Source organism: Triticum aestivum, chromosome 7B (assembly GCF_018294505.1).
Source record: "Triticum aestivum cultivar Chinese Spring chromosome 7B, IWGSC CS RefSeq v2.1, whole genome shotgun sequence".
Classification (NCBI taxonomy): domain Eukaryota; kingdom Viridiplantae; phylum Streptophyta; class Magnoliopsida; order Poales; family Poaceae; genus Triticum; species Triticum aestivum.
Window position 1 is genome coordinate 89,278,514 of NC_057813.1, and position 18,508 is coordinate 89,297,021.

General features: G+C 43.2%; 2 protein-coding genes across 2 annotated transcripts; both read right to left on the minus strand.

The window, feature by feature from the left end:
* Positions 1-6,668: 6,668 nt before the first annotated feature.
* On the minus strand, positions 6,669-7,406 carry LOC123162087 (probable calcium-binding protein CML17). Its single transcript, XM_044579888.1, has one exon. The coding sequence runs from the start codon at positions 7,297-7,299 to the stop codon at positions 6,994-6,996; it is 306 nt and encodes a 101-aa protein (XP_044435823.1). The 5' UTR covers positions 7,300-7,406; the 3' UTR covers positions 6,669-6,993.
* Positions 7,407-17,324: 9,918 nt separating this feature from the next.
* Positions 17,325-18,046, minus strand: LOC123161860 (uncharacterized). The gene has a single exon (XM_044579681.1). The coding sequence runs from the start codon at positions 17,955-17,957 to the stop codon at positions 17,667-17,669; it is 291 nt and encodes a 96-aa protein (XP_044435616.1). The 5' UTR covers positions 17,958-18,046; the 3' UTR covers positions 17,325-17,666.
* Between the last annotated feature and the right edge of the window lie 462 nt (positions 18,047-18,508).

The following is an 18,508-nucleotide window of genomic DNA, read 5'->3' on the forward strand; positions in this document are numbered from 1 at the left end:
ACGAAAAAAGGGCGAATAAAACGGCAAATTTTGTGAAGTGGGGGAGATGAAAACGAGAGGCAAATGGAAAATAATGTAAATTTCAAGGAGATGAGATTTGTGATTCGGAACCTGGTATATGTTGATGATGTCTCCCCGGCAACGGCGGCAGAAATTCCTTTTGATGCGGCTTGAACTACGTCAGTATTTCCCCAAAGAGGAAGGGATGATGCAACACAACAACGGTAAATATTTCCCAAACAGACTCCAGACCTGGCCTCCCGATGAAGAACAGGAGGTGGCGGTGGCTCCGTCTCATGAAACACGATAATTCTTTTTCATCTATTTTTTTCTGCAGAAATAGGTATTTATGGAGTTGGATTCAGGGTTTGCAGGGCCACCAGGTGCGCACAACCCACCTGGGCGTGCCAGGAGGGGGGGGCGCCCAGGTGGGTTGTGCTCACCCAGGGCCCCCTTCGGTGGTTCTTGGCTCCGGTATTTTTCTTTTATTCCATAAAAAATAAAAACTTTTCTTTCTGCACAAAAACAACACCATGGTAGTTTTGCTGAAAACGGCGTTAGTCCGGGTTAGTTTCATTCAAATCATGCAAATTAGAGTCCAAAACAAGAGTAAAAGCGTTAGGAAAAGTAGATACGACGGAGACGTATCAGGTTTGGCAGGAACTAGTTCTGGACGGCGAAGCCCTGCCGGATAGCTGACACTGTATGTGTGCAACCCCGTAGAGAGGTCGTAGTTTTGATCTTTTGCATGAGGGGTTGTTCGAGTGTCCTCCTGAAGGGTTGTTCGAGTTTCAAGTTTCGAGGGTCCTCTCGAAGGGCTGTCCGTGACATCATCCGAGGGACTGCCCGACCGCCTCCCGAAGGGCTGTCCGATGAGGGCGTACATCCTCGCGGATGGGAGGATGTAAATCCTAGCTGCGGAGATCTGGACCAACAATCTCTACCGACTCTTCTTCCGCTGCGCTTCGAGTCGGTACGGATTAGATCAAACCTTATATGCAGTCTCCATAGTGGTCCTGGGCGTGCTCGCTGTATCAAAATTTTTGTTTTCTGTCGCGTTCCCCAACATATTCAACGCATAGTGTTATATACATGGCTTGTGCTCATGTATTGCGTGAGAGTTGAAAAAGCTGAAGCGCGTTAAAAAGTATAAACCAATTGCTTGGCTTGTAATCGGTGTGGTGCATGATAAATATTTTTTGTTAAGAAGATGAAGCATGCAAGACTATATGATTTTGTACGGATAATTTTCTTTAGCATTGCTATTTTAAAAGACATGATTGTTTGTTAGTATGCCTTATTATTACTATTCTTATGTCAAACTATAGACTATTGCTTTAAATCATTCGGATCTTTATATTCATGCCACAAAGAGAAATTACATTATAAACATGATAGGTAGCATTCCATATCAAAAAAATTGTTTTATCATTTACCTACTCGAGGACGAGCAATAACTAAGTTTGGGGATGCTTGATACGTCTCCAACATATTTATAATTTTTTTATTATTTCATGCTATTATAGTATCAATCTTGGATATTTTATATGCAATTATACGCAATTATATATCATTTTTGGGACTAACCTATTAACCTAGTGGCTAGTGCTAGTTGTTATCTTTTGCTTGTTTTTGGCTTTTCAGGAAATCAATATCAAACAGAGTCCAAACGGAGAAAAATTTGGATTATTTTTTTTTGGACCAGAAGAGACCCTAGAAGGTTCGAAAGAAGACCTGAATAGTCACGAGGAAGCGATAAGCTCGGGAGGTGCACCCCGGGGGCATCCCTGGCTTTTGGGCCCCTCGTGGCACCTCTTGACCGAATTCCGCATCTATAAATTCTCGAATATTCTCCTGACATCAGAGAGCCACCTGATATACTTTTTGCGCTGCCGTAAATTTCTGTTCTCGTGAGATCCCATATGGAGGCCTTCTCCGGTACTCTGCCGGAGGGGGAATTGATCACAGAGGGGCTCTACATCAACCTTGCAGCCCTTCGGATGATGCATGAGTAGTTTACCTTAGACATACGGGTCCATAACTAGTAGCTAGATGACTTCTTCTCTCTGTTTGATCTTCAATACAATATTCTCCTTGATGTTCTTTGGAGATCTATTTGATGTAACGATTTTTTGTGGTGTGTTTGTTGGGATCCAATGAATTATGAGTTTATGATCAGATTTATCCATAAATATTATTTGAGTTATTTCTGAACTCTTTTTCGCATGATTATGATGGCTTCGTATTTCTCTCCGATTTATTGATTTGGTTTGGCCAATTAGATTAATTTTTTTTGCAACGGGAGAGATGCTTTGTAATGGGTTCGATCTTGCGATACTCAATCCCCTGCGCTTATCGGCACATCTTTGCTCTTCCTGATGTGTTTCTTCTCCTGCCCTTTTCAACTTCAGTCTTCTGTATCTTTCATATGAATTGGAACCCCTCAGTCCGAAATTACCTGTCGCGAAAATGAATAGAAATGGATCTTTCTCAAATTAAAATACGTCTAGATAGATCAGTTCTGCGACAAGTATTTCCGGACGGAAGGAGTATTTAACAAAGGCGTGATCCTGTTCAGGTTCTCTGGTTTCTTAACACATTACAATCACAGATGCTCACACACACATATATACTCACCCCTATGAACGCACACACGCACACCCTATCCTTATGAGCACCTCCGATATACTAAGCCGACACAATATCTTGAGATTAACGAAGACACCACGGCCGCCTCGTAAATCGATAAGAACATCTCCTCCCACTGAACGAATATCGCTAGAAAGATTGAAATAACCTTAGCTTCCAAGTCATGAATATGAATCAATCCATGATTTATTTTAACTTTTTTGAGATAATCTAAGTTTATATTTCTACACATATCTGTCCTTGGAGGGGGCATGGGCTGCTGGATGGCCCAAGTGGGCTCTTGGTGGCACTGATAGCTTTATGTCCGCAATATGTGGAGCGCCTCTATGTATAGGCGTGGCTATGTGAAGCCCACATCGGTTCCTATCGCAGTGTCGTCTGCCCAGTGACTGCGCCTGCTGATGTAATATTGAGGTCACCCATGTTTTTCCTTATTTCATCACATTTTTGTTATATTTTTGTACCATTGTTTCTCATTTCAAAATATTATATAGTTATTTTTCACCCCTCTCTATTTTGACATTAATGGACCATATTTTTATGTTTCGTAAATTTTGTCTTATTCGTACATAAAAACAGAATGTAAGAAAATATGTACTCGCCGTAAAAATTATTTTATGTTATGTAAAATTACGAATGTAAAAACATAGTGTAAAACATACATAAAATGTGATTTTTATGGTCTTATAACCTCGGGTGTCTTCGTTATATTCTAAACGTAATTTATTTAGGAATCGATCGTAAGATTACCTCGGGTGAAGAATAACTTATTCTGCACACTGGGTGATGAATAGTAATACTATAAGGATTGACTATTCTCACGCTAGGTGAGGAATAGTTATTCTTCACCCCTCTCTATTTTAACATTAATGCACCGTAATTTCACATTCCGTAAATTTTTTTCCTATTTCATACATAAAAAGGGAACGTAAGAAAATATATAATCACCGGAAACAATATTTTATCTTACATAAAGTACAAACATAAAAAGTAATGTAATATACATGAGACACAAATTTCTGGTCTTATGACCAATATTTTTGTTTTCTTATACCAAATTTTACGTAGTTAATCAATATGAATGTAACTATTTGTATTCCAAATGTAATTTATTTATGAAGTGATCGTAAGATTACCTCGGGTGAAGAATAAATTATTCTACACTTTGAGTGATGAATAGTTAAACATGCATTTGAAAAATGTTAAACATGTATAAAAAATTATAAATCATGGGTACGAAAAATTTTCTGACATTCAAAAAATTTCACATGCTTAAAAATTTACGTGCCATTTAAAAAAAATCTTTTATACAATTATAAAAGTTTGCGTAGTTCAAAAAATGTTTCATACATTCAACAAATGTATGTTACATTTAGGAAAATTGTTCATGAGTTTCAAAAAAACAATTCAAATATTTTCATAAAAATTGTATATAATATAGAATATAAAATGTTTGCATAATGTAAAGAAATGTTTCATACACTTAAAGTGTGTGTGGCATTTTAAAGAAAAATACCGGCACTTCAAAAAAATGGTCCTGACAATTAATAAAAATATAAAGTGCAAAAATGTTAGATTAGATTAAAAAATTTTATTTTCATTGAAATGTACATGAAATTATAAAGAAATATCCACATGTTTACAAAAAATATTTGCAAAAAATATAAAAGTGTCTATTCAATGTAAAAAATGTTTTTGTAATTTAAAGGTATTTGTTGCCATTAAAAATGTACAAGGTGTATTTGGAAATTGTTACTGTGTATTCAAAACATGTATTTCAAAAATTATAGATCATTTATCCAAAAATTATCTCCCAGGTGCTTTAAAAATGTAAATTGTATGCCAAAAGAAAAAGTAGACATGAGTTCAATAAACGTTAGCCGATAAAACCACAAAGAAACAAAAAAAAGGAAAGAAAAAAACCAAAGAAAACAAAGAAAACAAATTATTAAAGAAAAAAACAAATATAGTGAAGAAAGAGAAGAAAACTGAGAAAACCCAATGAGAAAACAAAGAAAACTAATTTTGTTTTTGCAAAATAAAGAAAATCAAATTAAAATAAAGAAAAAAAGGAAAGCTGAAGAAAACCGTGACAAACAAATAAAACCAACGAAAATACAACAAGAAAATGAAAACGAAAAAAAGGAAAGAAAACCAGACCGATCAAATGTACAACGATCGTTACAAGCGGACTACCATGCTAAAGGGGTCAACCGGCTAGTGTGTCGCCCATAGGCGATTCCTAGTAGGAATCGGTACGGGCGACCCATCGTTGTCGTGTCTATGTATGACTCGAAGCAATTTCTATGCGTGTGTCGTCTACAGGAGCCGACCCAGTAGCCACGTGGCCTCGACATGCTGATGTCGTGCCAATGTTGCATATTTTTTCTCTACCCAGTAGGAGCCGAGCTGGGTGATCTTCCCGCCGAGCTGCCTCTGCGCGAAGGCGAAGAGCCTGCCTCCGCGCATCCCATCCCGCGCCTTCCAGGACGCGAACCACAGGTTGAGGCTCCGCAGAGCGCGCTGCAGCTCGTCCCGGCTGATCTGGCCGTCGTGGTCCGCGTCGAACTGCCCCAGCCACGCCCATGAACGCCATCGATCGAGAACGAGCTCCGCTTTGATCGTTTGCTACCCTGGGCTGCTGCTTCCCTCTATCGGAGTGCGAGCAGCTGATGTGATTGTGATGAGAATTGGGCAGCGATCCACCGTCCTATATATAAGGGGGAGCAGGGTTTGCAGCGGCACAGTTACCGCACATTTTTCACAGCTCCAAGGACGCGCGTTTGTATATGACGCGTAAATATTTCACTCGGCTTGGGTGATTTCAGGTTAAAGAATGGGTCGACAGCTAGTGGCCTAGTGGGGTTTTACCAAGGGAATAATCAGCGGTGTAGCTTAAAAGTGCTTCCTTTTATCCTTTAGAGTTGGATTAGGCGAGTGGCATATAATTAGTCTAGAAATGTAGGCTGTAGGGAGCTAATTAAGGGGTTGTATATGATCATATCTTGAGAATCAACATATAACACTTGACAAAAGTATTTCAAGCGCACACTTTCAGAGGTTGGCTACACGTATTTGATGCTCAATCCGTTTCTTTTAAGTATGGGATGACAATCAGGGTCGTACAATTGTACAAACCACTGGAAACAAGGGAGTTAGGGACGATGATACGCGTCAGAAAAGAACCGCCCGCCTTTTGAGCTGTTGGATTCGTGCACTAGAAGCTGCCCATCAGCCGTTTAGTGCAACGCGTCAACTCATCAAGACGAAAGTGCAACAATGGTCCATGTTGCGGTTTCCTCGAGCTTGCATGGCAAACATGTGGGTCACCATGTTGTGGTCAACTCCAACAATGATAATGACAACACCAAGCAGGCAACTCGCCGTAGCTCCACCTCCGGCTTGTAGCATCCCCATGGAGAGCGGTGCTCATTGTTGCGTTGCATCACGCCACTTCGGAGAAGCTGCCCTGCTAAAGGGGAGGACGTGATGACGTGATGTCGCCGTTGTAGCGTTCGACGCCGTGCCGTATGTGCCTCCGCCTAGGCTAGAGTTCGTGGCCGTTGTGTGCCAACGTGGAGTGGTGCTAAGCCGTTCGCCTACCCTCCTCCATCAGCCATTGTCGAAGCCGATGCGCTGCGATCCTGTTGGGTGTCCTTGATTTGAATTTGCCTTAGGACAATCCTAGAGTTTCAATAATTTTAAAGTGGAGAGAGTATTTCTCTTCCAGCAAAACTAGGCTTACAATACTCTAGATTGAGCATCACCTCCAAGCCAACGTTTATGACATAGCATTAGCATGAGTCAGTTTACCCTGTCGAATATTATCAATGGTCCTTCATAAGTTAGAAACATTGTCAATAGCTTTGATACTAAAGAGTTGAATCTGAATGGAGTGTGCTCGGTTAACTGGAAAAAAAAAACCCAAGAGTTGTGGTTTTCCGAAACCTTCACCACAGTTGGTCGTGGTTTCTTAATATTCTGCCTGGGATCACATTATGCAAGTATTAGAAATAAAATAAAAAAAATTCTTGCAAAGGATGCGTTTATTTATATTTTACACAGGAAATGCACCGACGTATTTGGCAACACTCAACGGGCAGAACATAAGCAAAATAATCTACAGAGCCTGGAGAAACGTCCATCATGTCTAACAACTCTGCAAATCTCCGCAGAGTTTGCAGTGCTGAAAATACAAAGTAGGAAACCCTTGGGAAACCACTGCAAAGGTTGCCCCAAGAAATCCGAAAACACAAACATCCATTTCATTCGCAGAAAAAAAAATCTCATACTCCACACACCCCACGTGTCAGAAGCTGGTCTGAGTTACAGCAGCAGATCAACTCATGCCCAGTTTGATCCATAGGAACCGAGCTGGGTGATCTTGCCGCCGAGCTGCCTCTGCGCGTAGGCGAAGAGCCGGCCGGCCTCCTCCCTGCCGACGGCACCGTCGCGGTTGGCGTCCGCGGCCTGCACCCCTTCCCGCGCCTTCCAGGACGCGAACCACAGGCTGAGGCTCCGCAGCGCGCGCTGCAGCTCCTCCCGGCTGATCCGGCCGTCGTGGTCCGCGTCGAACTGCCCCAGCCACGCCCAGAACTCCTCCGCGGTCACCTCCCCCTGCGGCAGCGCACGGTACCGCATGAACGCCATCGATCCTCCTCCCGCCGGAGCCGGGCAGGCGGGCACGATGTGCTAGCCTTTGTCGATTAGCTAGCCTGGCTGCTGCTTCTCGCTGTGTGAGTGCGAGTGTGAGCTGGGTGATGACTGATGAGGATGTTGAGCGGCCGCGCACGCTGCTATATATACGGTGGAGCCTGAACAGTTACCGCACGTTTTTCACAACTCCACGGACGCGCCTTGTTAGTTGCCGTGTGTTTCACTTGGGTGATTTGGGGTTTAAGAAATGAGTGGGTCAGTAGTGGGGATGTGGCTGGGGAATAATCAGCGGTGTAGCTTAGAAGCTCGTTCTTTAGAGAACGGTTAGGCGAGTGGCACATTGTTAATCTCGAAATGTAGGGGGCAAAGGGGTTGTATATCTCAACAAATGTTGAGAATCGACATAAAACTTGCCAAAAATATAGCTAGCATACTTGGACGTTGGCCACACTTTTGGGATTCCCAGTCGATGGGGGTACAAACATCTACTCCCCTCGAACTATAGGATGAGTGAAGTGCACTGTAGGTCCTTAAACTATTTCAGGGGTGTCATATAGGTCCTCGAACTATGAAAATCGTCATTTAGGTCCTCGAAGTACAGTAAGTGTGTCATCCAGGTCCAAAATCTCACTAACCCCCTCTAAATGGCCAGTTGGCATGGTGAACAGTGCGAAAAATAAAAAAATATGAACAAAAAAATCTGAAAATCTTTGGCATCAAAGATACCCCTGGTGCGTGAATAGTAAAAATGTTCATTAATTCAAAAAAATGTTCGCGAATATGGGAAAAATATTCGCGACTTTAAAAAAGTTCACAAACAATAAATTTGAAAATATGTTCGCGAACCACAAATATTGTTCGTGGGTATGGAAAAAATGTTCGTGAACCACAAAAATTCCTGACTTTAAAAAATGTTAGTGAACTTTTTATTAAAGTCACAAATATTTTTTCCGAATTCATCGTTCGCGAACATTTTATTAAAGTCACGAATATTTTTTCCAAATTCATCGTTCGTGAACATTTTTTTAAAGTCATGAATATTTTTTCCAAATTCATCGTTCGCAAACTTTTTTTAAACTCGCGAATATTTTTCCCAAATTCATCGTTCGCGAACATTTTTTTAAAGTCGTGAATATTTTTTCCAAATTCATCGTTCGCGAACTTTTTTTAAACTCACGAATATTTTTTTAAAGTCACGAATATTTTTTTCCAAATTCATCGTTCGCGAACATTTTATTAAAGTCACAAATATTTTTCCAAATTCATCGTTCGCGAACTTTTTTTGAATTAACGATATTTTTACTGTTCACGCGTCAGGGTCTCTTTGATGACAGAGGATCTCGGTTTTTTTATACTTTTTATATTTATTCTTTGTCGTGTATTGTTCATCACGCACAGGAATTCAGGATTGTTTGCCGTGTACTGTTACGGTTACTGTTTATGTGCCAGCTGGCCAGTTAGAGCCTGTCAGGGAGATTTTGAACCTGAATGACACACTTACTGCACTTTGAGGACCTAGATAACGATTTTCATAGTTCGAGGACCTATGTGACATCCCTGGAATAGTTCAAGGACCTACAGTGCACTTCACTCTTCCTAAATATAAGTCTTTTAAGAGATTCCACTATGAACTACATACGGAGCAAAATGAATAAATCTACACTCTAAAATATGTCTATATACATCTATATATAGTTTATAGTGGAACCTCTAAAAACTTATATTTAGGAACGGAGGGAGTAAAAAAATAAGAGTTGAACACTTCGACTTGCTTGGCTAAATCCTTTTCAATCCTCAATCGGTAATGTAAAAGAAAAAGTTCCGCGTCTACGTATTCCCTCCTGTTTTTTTAGTCTGCATATAAAATTTGGTTATCAAGTTTGACTAGCTTTATAGAAAAAAATATAACATTCACAATATGGAAGTGACATTATTAGATGCATCATGAAATTAATTTTCATATCATATAGTTGTAGTATTGTAGATGTTGATATTTTTTCTTATAAAGTTAGTCAAACTTTACGAAGTTTGACTTTGACCAAATTTTATATGCAGACTAAAAGAAATGGAAGGAGTACTTGTTTTAAGAAAGTACTTGTTACAATACCTTTTTTAGAAAGTATACCACTTTGTTTTTTGAGAAAGTACTTGTTACAACAATTAAAAGGTTAATTGAGCATATTTTCTTGGAGAAGGACTCGGACATAGTTTTGTGACAAGTTTTTTTTGTTGCGAAAAATGCCCATAGAAAGAGGTTACTTGTTTCCTAGCTAAATTATCAAGTGTAAGGATGGGCGCGCCAAAATTTCAGGTGAGCATTTGATTGGTTGTCATAGTTATGTGTTGCTACACAAAACTTGTCTTTTTGGTGAAGTTATAGCTTAGAACCAACTATGCCATAAAAGCTAGGAGTGTAGTTGAGCTATACTACATTCCTCTGGTTTATTGGGTCTCCTTGTATTTTGGCTCAAACTTTCACCTTTGATTTAACTATCAAAAAACAAGTTATCTACCAAAAAATAGTATCATTGAAAACCTCTTCCATAGATGAATCCAACAATAAGTTCTATGACAGACAATTCATATTTTGTTGGTCAAATTTATGTTATAATTTGACATGAAATACAATGGGGATCAATAAACCCAGATGGAGATAGTAGGTGGCAGTTGGATACCAAACTTTAAATTTAATGATTAGCAGCCTCAAATATTTTAGCCAATCCACTTATCTCTAGCCATAAGGCGGCTAATGATATGTTGAGTAAATAGGCAATTTCTCGATTAAATAATTCCATGAGTAAATCACTAGCATGGCATTGACTAAGTTGATGACGTACTGACTTTGATCTAAACATGCACGTACTAAGCAAACAGTAGAGAAATCTACACATACTGCTAGTACTGCTAATATGAAATTAATCAGGAGTGGGATAAACGAGTTATACCCTCCAGTAGGCCATGCAGAGGCCGCGGCTTTGGTGGCAGCAGCGGCGTCCTCGGCGGCCTTCTTGTCGGCTTCAGCTTTCTCGGCGGCGGCACGGTCGGGGTCGGTGGACATGGTGATGATGAAGGCAACGCGGACGTAGAGGAAGTAGACGATCGGAAGCGAGCAGTCGCGTAATCGCTGCCCAAAAACCTATTTGCCCCTCACCCCGTACAGGAACCAGAAGGGCGTGGTTTCAGAGACCTGCTCTCCCGTCGACCGTGTACGCGGTGAACGGGATGGAGTCACCGACGGCAGCAGCAGTAGAGGAACGACGTGGGCATGGAGGCGGAGATGTGTTCTGTTTTCGCGGCGGCTAGGGTTGGCAGCGCCCCACATATATATGTGCGGCCGCGCGTGGAGAGACGTGGGCTGAACCCACGTCCAAGTCGGTAGCCCACGATCCGACGTCTCAGATCGTGGCCCTACCTGTCAAAGACTCTCCGTTCCTGACCGGCAAAAGAAGCGCATAGGAGCGAGCTCGGCTCGGCTCAATCCCGCAACCCGCGGCGCGTCATGACGAGGCGTGGCGTGGCGAGGCGAGCGGAGGAGGAGTGCGTGAGGGCCTCTTCTCTTCTCAAGCTCCAATAGCATGTAGAAGAGCCACCCTTATAAACCACTCCAACTTTCCTTCCACTAGCATGGTGGGACTAAACTTCCCACCACCTTGTCATGCCACCTACATGGGCCCTTAGAGATCAAATCTGAAATTGTCATATAGGCTCTAGGCCCATTTCACATTTCAACAATCCCCCACCAGATCTCAGGGGCCCACTTTGTCCTTTGTTCCAAACGTTGTTTTGATATACTAGTGTTTCAGTGAAGACCTGTTAAGGTTGAGCTTCACCTAGAGCAAGTAGCTACACTCCTTCACAACTGAACAATGGACTATGCCTTGAATTGTCAGTTTGGCATAAAGAAGTTTCACCACATGTCTTACTAGTACTGGGCTGCCGAAGGCTGACCCCTCGGGTGGAGCATATAAGTCACACTCCTGCCCTATTCATGAGCTTACTAGAGATCACCCCAATCTCATAGACTGTGACTAGCAGTCGGGCTCACATAGGTGTGTTCCTCCAAAGATCGCTCTGTAGGATAGCATCTTGCTTATACATATAAGCCTTGGAACACATTAAGACAGTAGTCATCCTTCCATACAGTTTCCGAGAGTATTGCATCTCCAACGGAGTGGGTTAGTAAAGTTACTCTCCTCAGTTCACCACTGGCTTGTTTCACAGGTCCTACTTCACGGGATCTCCGATCACATAGGTTGGGTTACCACCATGGCAACTCATGTGGGTCTCATACCCATCTCCCTCGATGCACTATCTATCACTACACGTGATAGCCCTTTCGTAAAGGGGTCTGCCAGATTCTTAGCCGTATGGACATAGTCCAGCGTTATCAGTCCGGAGTTTCTTAATTTTCTGACAGCTTTTAATCTCATTCTTATGTGTTTGTTGGACTTCATGTTGTCCTTTGAACTCTTCACCTTGGTGATGACAGTCTGATTGTCACAGTTCATAAGGATAGCCGGAACCGGTTTATCAACCAGTGGCAAGTCCATCAAAAGATCTCGAAGCCATCCTGCTTCAACACCAGAAGTGTCTAATGTTGTTAATTCTGCTTCCATTGTCGATCTCATTAAGATCGTTTGCTTGCAAGACTTCCAGGAAACAGCGCCACCTCCAAGAGTAAACATATACCCAGTTGTGGCCTTCATCTCATCAGCATCAGAGATCCAATTCGCATCACTATACCCTTCAAGTACCGACGGGTCTCCGGTATAGTGAAGTCCATAGTTCATAGTACCTTTCAGATAGCGCATAACTCTTTCAACAGCATGCCAATGTACGTCACCCGGTTTGGAAACAAACCGGCTCAGTTTGCTCACAGCAAACGCGATGTCAGGCCTCGTTGCGCTCGCTAGGTACATCAGTGAACCAATGATTTGAGAGTATCTCAATTGATCTTTAGCCATGCCTTTGGACTTTCGAATCAACATGCTAGGATCATATGGTGTTTGAGATGGTGTGCAGTCTGAATATCCAAAACGACTCAACACCTTCTCAACATAATGGGATTGCAGAAGTGTGATCCCACCCTCATTATCTCTCAGTAGCTTGATGTTCAAGATAACATCAGCCACACCAAGGTCCTTCATCTCAAAGTTCTGAGACAGAAACGATTTGACCTCCTCAATGACTTTGAGGTTTGTTCTGAATATCAGTATGTCATCAACATACAGGCACAGTATAACTCCTTCGCCCCCACCATGGCGATAGTATACACATTTGTCAGCCTCATTAACAACGAAACCAACAGATGTCAGAGTTGTATTGAACTTATCATGCCATTGCTTAGGTGCTTGCTTCAGGCCATATAAAGATTTCAGCAACTTACACACCTTCCTTTCCTGACCATCTATCACAAAGCCATCTGGCTGTTGCATGTAGATTTCCTCATTTAGCTCTCCATTCAGAAAAGTCGTCTTAACATCCATTTGATGGACGAGAAGACCATGTGAGGCCGCCAACGAGAGTAATACTCGAATGGTGGTCAGTCTAGCCATAGATGAATAAGTATCGAAGAAATATTCCTCTTCTTTCTGGTCATAGCCTTTGGCCACAAGCCTGGCCTTGTACTTTTCAATCGTACCATCGGGCCTAAGCTTTTTCTTGAACACCCACTTACATCCCAATGGTTTGCAACTATAGGGACGCTCAGTGATCTCCCATGTCCCGTTAGCCATGATGGAATCCATCTCGCTACGGACCGCATCCTTCTAGTAGTCAGCTTCTGGAGAGGCATACACTTCTGAGATAGAAGTGGGAGTATCATCCATGAGGTACACGAAGAAATCATCACCAAAGGTATTTGCAGTCCTTTGTCTCTTGCCCCTACCAAGGGTTTCCTCGTCATCCTCCTCAGGATTTTCATCATGTGTTCGTTCATAATATTCCATAGGAATGGCAGGCTCAGGAGTCTCCTCAGATTCCTGTCTAGAAGTGCTTTGCATATCTCTCATAGGAAAAATATCCTCAAAGAATGTAGCATCCTTAGACTCTATGATTGTATCGACCTTCTGGTCAGGTAACTCAGATTTCACTACTAGAAATCTATAGCCAATGATGTTCTTAGCGTAGCCCAAATTAACGTAGTCCACAGTCTTGGGTCCAAGCTTACGCTTTTTGGGGATCGGCACGTTGACTTTCGCCAAACAGCCCCAAGTACGCAAGTACGAGAGTATTCTCCTTCTCTTTGCCCATCTCTCATAGGGAGTGATCTCATTATCCTTTATCGGAACTTTATTCAGGACATGACATGCCGTCAATATAGCCTCCCCCCACCATGCCTTGGATAAACCCGACGTATCTAACATGGCGTTAACCAGATCAGTTAGAGTACGGTTTTTCCGCTCGGCAACCCCGTTTGACTGGGGTGAATAGGGAGGCGTCCTCTCATGAATAATGTCGTGTTCCGCACAGAAGGAATCAAACTCACTCGAGAAGTGCTCTCCACCACGATCTGAATGGAATCGTTTAATTTTCTTTTCAAGTTGATTCTCAACTTCTGCCTTATAGATTTTAAAGTAGTGTAGAGCCTCATCTTTAGTATTTAACAGATACACATAGCAATATCTAGTGGAATCATCTATCAATGTCATGAAGTATTTCTTTCCACCTTTAGTCAATACACCATTCATCTCACAAAGATCAGAACGTATGAGTTCTAATGGTGCCAAGTGTCTCTCCTCCGCAGCCTTGTGAGGCTGGCGAGGTTGCTTAGCTTGCACACATGACATGCACTTAGAACCTTTGGCTAAAGTGAAACTCGGGATTAAATCCAACTTAGCTAGCCGCCTCATAACACCGAAACTTATGTGACAAAGACGTGAATGCCAAACCTCAGATTTATTAACACTCGAATGAACATGGTTCACGACTTTATTACAGAAATCTGCGAGGGAAAGGCGGAACATCCCTCCGCTCTCATAACCTTTTTCAACAAATAGTCCATACTTAGTAACAACTAATTTATTAGACTCGAATACCAACTTAAACCCTTCTCTACATAGAAGGGAGCCACTAACGAGGTTCTTCTTGATGGCGGGGACATGCTGCACGTTCTTCAGCTGCACGATCCTTCCCGAAGTAAACTTCAGATCGACCGTACCAACACCATGAACAGAAGCACTCGCGCCATTCCCCATCAATACGGACCCGTGGCCTGTGACCTGGTAAGAAGAGAACAATGAAATGTCAGCACACACATGAACACCTGCACCTGTATCCACCCACCAATCGGTGGGCTGAAACACTGAAAAAACAGTAAATAAATTACCGTACCCAGATGCACCATTCTCATTGTTGCCCACAATCATGTTGACAGACTTGGAGTCCTGTCCTGACTTCTTAAACTTGTTTGGGCACTTGTTGGCCCAATGTTCAGTCAAACCACAAGTAAAGCAGCCCTCATTCTTCTTGTTCTTCTTGAAGGTCTTCTTACCCTTCTGCTTGAAGTCAGTATTCTGTTGGACATCGTTCTTTCCCTTGAACTTGTGGGAGTTGAAGTTCCTCTGGTTCACCATGTTGGCAACAGAAGTCCCTTCGGCCCCTTTTCCGTGCGAGTCCTTTGCCCTCGAATTCTGCTCAACACTCAGATGGCCAATGACATCCTCCACAGAGAATTCACGCCTCTGATGTTTCAGAGTGGTGGCAAAGTTCCTCCAGGAATTGGGGAGCTTAGCGATTATGCAGCCCGTGACAAACTTGCCCGATAACTCGCACTTCAGAAGCTCAAGCTCCTTAACAATGCATATTATCTCATGAGCCTGCTCCGGCATATTATCTCATGAGCCTGCATCGGCGGCCCCGAACTTAGATTCGAGCGCCTCCCACAAGTCCTTGGCGACATGCACATGTCAATATGCGTCGACCAGTTTATCTCCGATCACGCTAAGAACTGCTCCGAGAAACACAGTGGTTGCCTCCCTGAACGCCTTCTCCTGTTCAGGAGCAATCGTTCCCGTGGACACGCCGGTGACCCAGAACACGTTCATAGCCGTGAGCCATAAAGTGGTCTTTGTCTGCCAACGCTTAAAATACGTACTGGTAAACCTATCCGGTTTCAGTGCTGCGGCAAAGCCACTTGCCGAAAAATTCCTACACATAATAGGTTTTTGGATTGTTGAGTAAATAGGCAATTTCTCGATTAAATTAATCCACGAGTAAATCACTAGCATGACATTGACTAAGTTGATGACGTACTGACTTTGATCTAAACATGCACGTACTAAGCAAACAGTAGACAAATCTACACATACTGCTCGTACTGCTAATATGAAATTAATCAGGAGCGGGATAAACGAGTTATACCCTCCAGTAGGCCATGCAGAGGCCGCGGCTTTGGTGGCAGCAGCGGCGTCCTTCTTGTCGGCTTCAGCTTTCTCGGCGGCAGCACGGTCGGGGTCGGTGGACATGGTGATGATGAAGGCGACGCGGACGTAGAGGAAGTAGACGATCAGAAGCGAGCAGTCGCGTAATCGCTGCCCAAAAACCTATTCGCCCCTCACCCCGTACAGGAACCAGAAGGGCGTGGTTTCGGAGACCTGCTCTCCTGTCGACCGTGTATGCGGTGAACGGGATGGAGTCACCGGCGGCAGCAGCAGCAGAGGAACGACGTGGGCGTGGAGGCGGAGATGCGTTCTGTTTTCGCGGCGGCTAGGGTTGGTAGCGCCCCACATATATATGTGCGGCCGCGCGTGGAGAGACGTGGGCTGAACCCACGTCCAAGTCGGTAGCCCACGATCCGACGTCTCAGATCGTGGCCCTACCTGTCAAAGACTCTCCGTTCCTGACCGGCAAAAAGAAGCGAGCTCGGCTCAATCCCGCAACCCGCGGCGCGTCGTGACGAGGCGTGGCGAGGCGAGCGGAGGAGGAGGAGTGCGCGAGGGCCTCTTCTCTTCTCAAGCTCCAATAGCATGTAGAAGAGCCACCCTTATAAACCACTTCAACTTTCCTTCCACTAGCATGGTGGGACTAAACTTCCCACCACCTTGTCATGCCACCTACATGGGCCCTTAGAAATCAAATCTGAAATTGTCATATGGGCTCTAGGCCCATCTCACATTTCAACATGATAGGTTGTGAGAAATTCATAGATGGCTCAAGGCTCGGGGCTTCCGCAAGAAGATAGGCTTTCTCTTTTGAATTATATGCATAACAAATAGTACTCCCTCTGTAAACAGATGTAAGAAGATACTCCCTCCGTTTTTATTTACTCTGAATATTAGAGTTGACTGAAGTCAAACTTCGTAAAGTTTGACCAAGTTTATAAAAACAATATAGACATTTATCATAATAAATCTCTACGATGTGAAAGTACATTCAATAATGAATCTAATGTTGTTGATTTGTTATTGTATATCTTAATATTTTTGTTTATAAACTTGATCAAAGTTTGCAAAGCTTGACTTTAACCAAAGCTAATATGCGAGCTAAATAAAAACGAAGGGAGTACCAACTACTCCTACTGTTCACTTTTGTGAGTCATTTAAGACAACTGAAATCGAACTGTTATAGGTGTTGTTTTATATGTCTAAAATGTCTTACAAAAATGAACGGAGGGAGTAACCAAATATTTACGACAACATGATATCACATGATCATTATTACTCTTGCATCGCAAGAGAAGCTAGACACGGGAGACAATTCTCTTTTTTTGTTAGATATTGAAATATTAATATCTCCATCTTCGGTTTCCATTTTCTCTCCCAGCAAAACTAGCTTACAATACTCTAGATTGAGCATCACCTCCACGCCAACGTTTGTGACATAGCATGAGTCAGTTTACCCCGTTGAATATTATCAAGTTAGAAACGTTGTCAATAGCTCTGATACTAAAGAGTTGGATCTGGATGGAGAGTGTCCCGTTAACTAAAAAAACAAGAGTTGTGGTTTTCTGAAACCTTCATCTCAGTTTGTCGTGGTTTCTTAATATTCAATCTGGGGTCACATTATGCAAGTATTAGAAATAAAATAATAAAAATTCTTGCAAGTGATGCATTTATTTATATTTTTATACAGGAAATGCACCGACGTATTTGTCAACACTCAACAGGCAGAACATAGGCAAAATAATCAACAGAGCTTGGAGAAACGTCCATCATGTCTAACAACTTTGCAAATCTCCACAGAGTTCGCAGTGCTGAAAATACAAAGTATAGGAGACCCTTGGGAAACCACTGCAAAGGTTGTCCCAAGAACTCCGCAAACACAAACATCCATCTCAAACTCCACATCATTTGGGGAAAAAAAATCTCGTACTCCACACACCATCGTAGTTACAGCAGCAGATTAACTCATGCCCAGCCTGATCAGTAGGAGCCGAGCTGGGTGATCTTGCCGCCGAGCTGCCTCTGCGCGTAGGCGAAGAGCCGGCCGGCCTCCTCCTTGCCGACGGCGCCGTCGCGGTTGGCGTCCGCGGCCTGCACCCCTTCACGCGCCTTCCAGGACGCGAACCACAGGTTGAGGCTCCGCAGCGCGCGCTGCAGCTCGTCCCGGCTGATCCGGCCATCGTGGTCCGCGTCGAACTGCCCCAGCCACGCCCAGAACTCCTCCGCCGTCACCTCCCCCTGCGGCAGCGCACGGTACCGCATGAACGCCATCGATCCTCCTCCCGCCGGAACCGACCACGATGTGCTAGCCTTGGTCGATTAGCTAGCCTGGCAGCTGCTTCTCTCTGGGTGAGTGCGAGTGTGAGCTGGGTGATGAGGATGTTGAGCGGCGATGCACGGTGCTATATATACGGCGGGGAGCAGAGTTGAGGCACATTTACCGCACGTTTTTCACAACTCCATGGACGCGCCTTGTCAGTGTGTTCCACTTTGGTGATTTGGGGTTTAAAAATAGAGTGGGTCAGTAGTGGGGATTTGGCTGGGGAATAATCAGCGGTGTAGCTTCAAAGTTCGTTCTTTAGAGAACGGTTAGGCGAGTGGCACATTGTTAACCTGGAAATGTAGAGCACAAAGGGGTTGTATGATCAAATGTTGAGAATCGACGGAACACTTGCCAAAAGTATAGCAAAGCATAGTTGGATGCCCAATTCGGTGGGGCTACAAACATCTGAAAAATAACTTCAACACTTCGACTTACTTGGCTAAATCCTTTTCAATCCTCAAGCAGTAATGTAAAAGAAATTTTTTTGCGACTACGTACT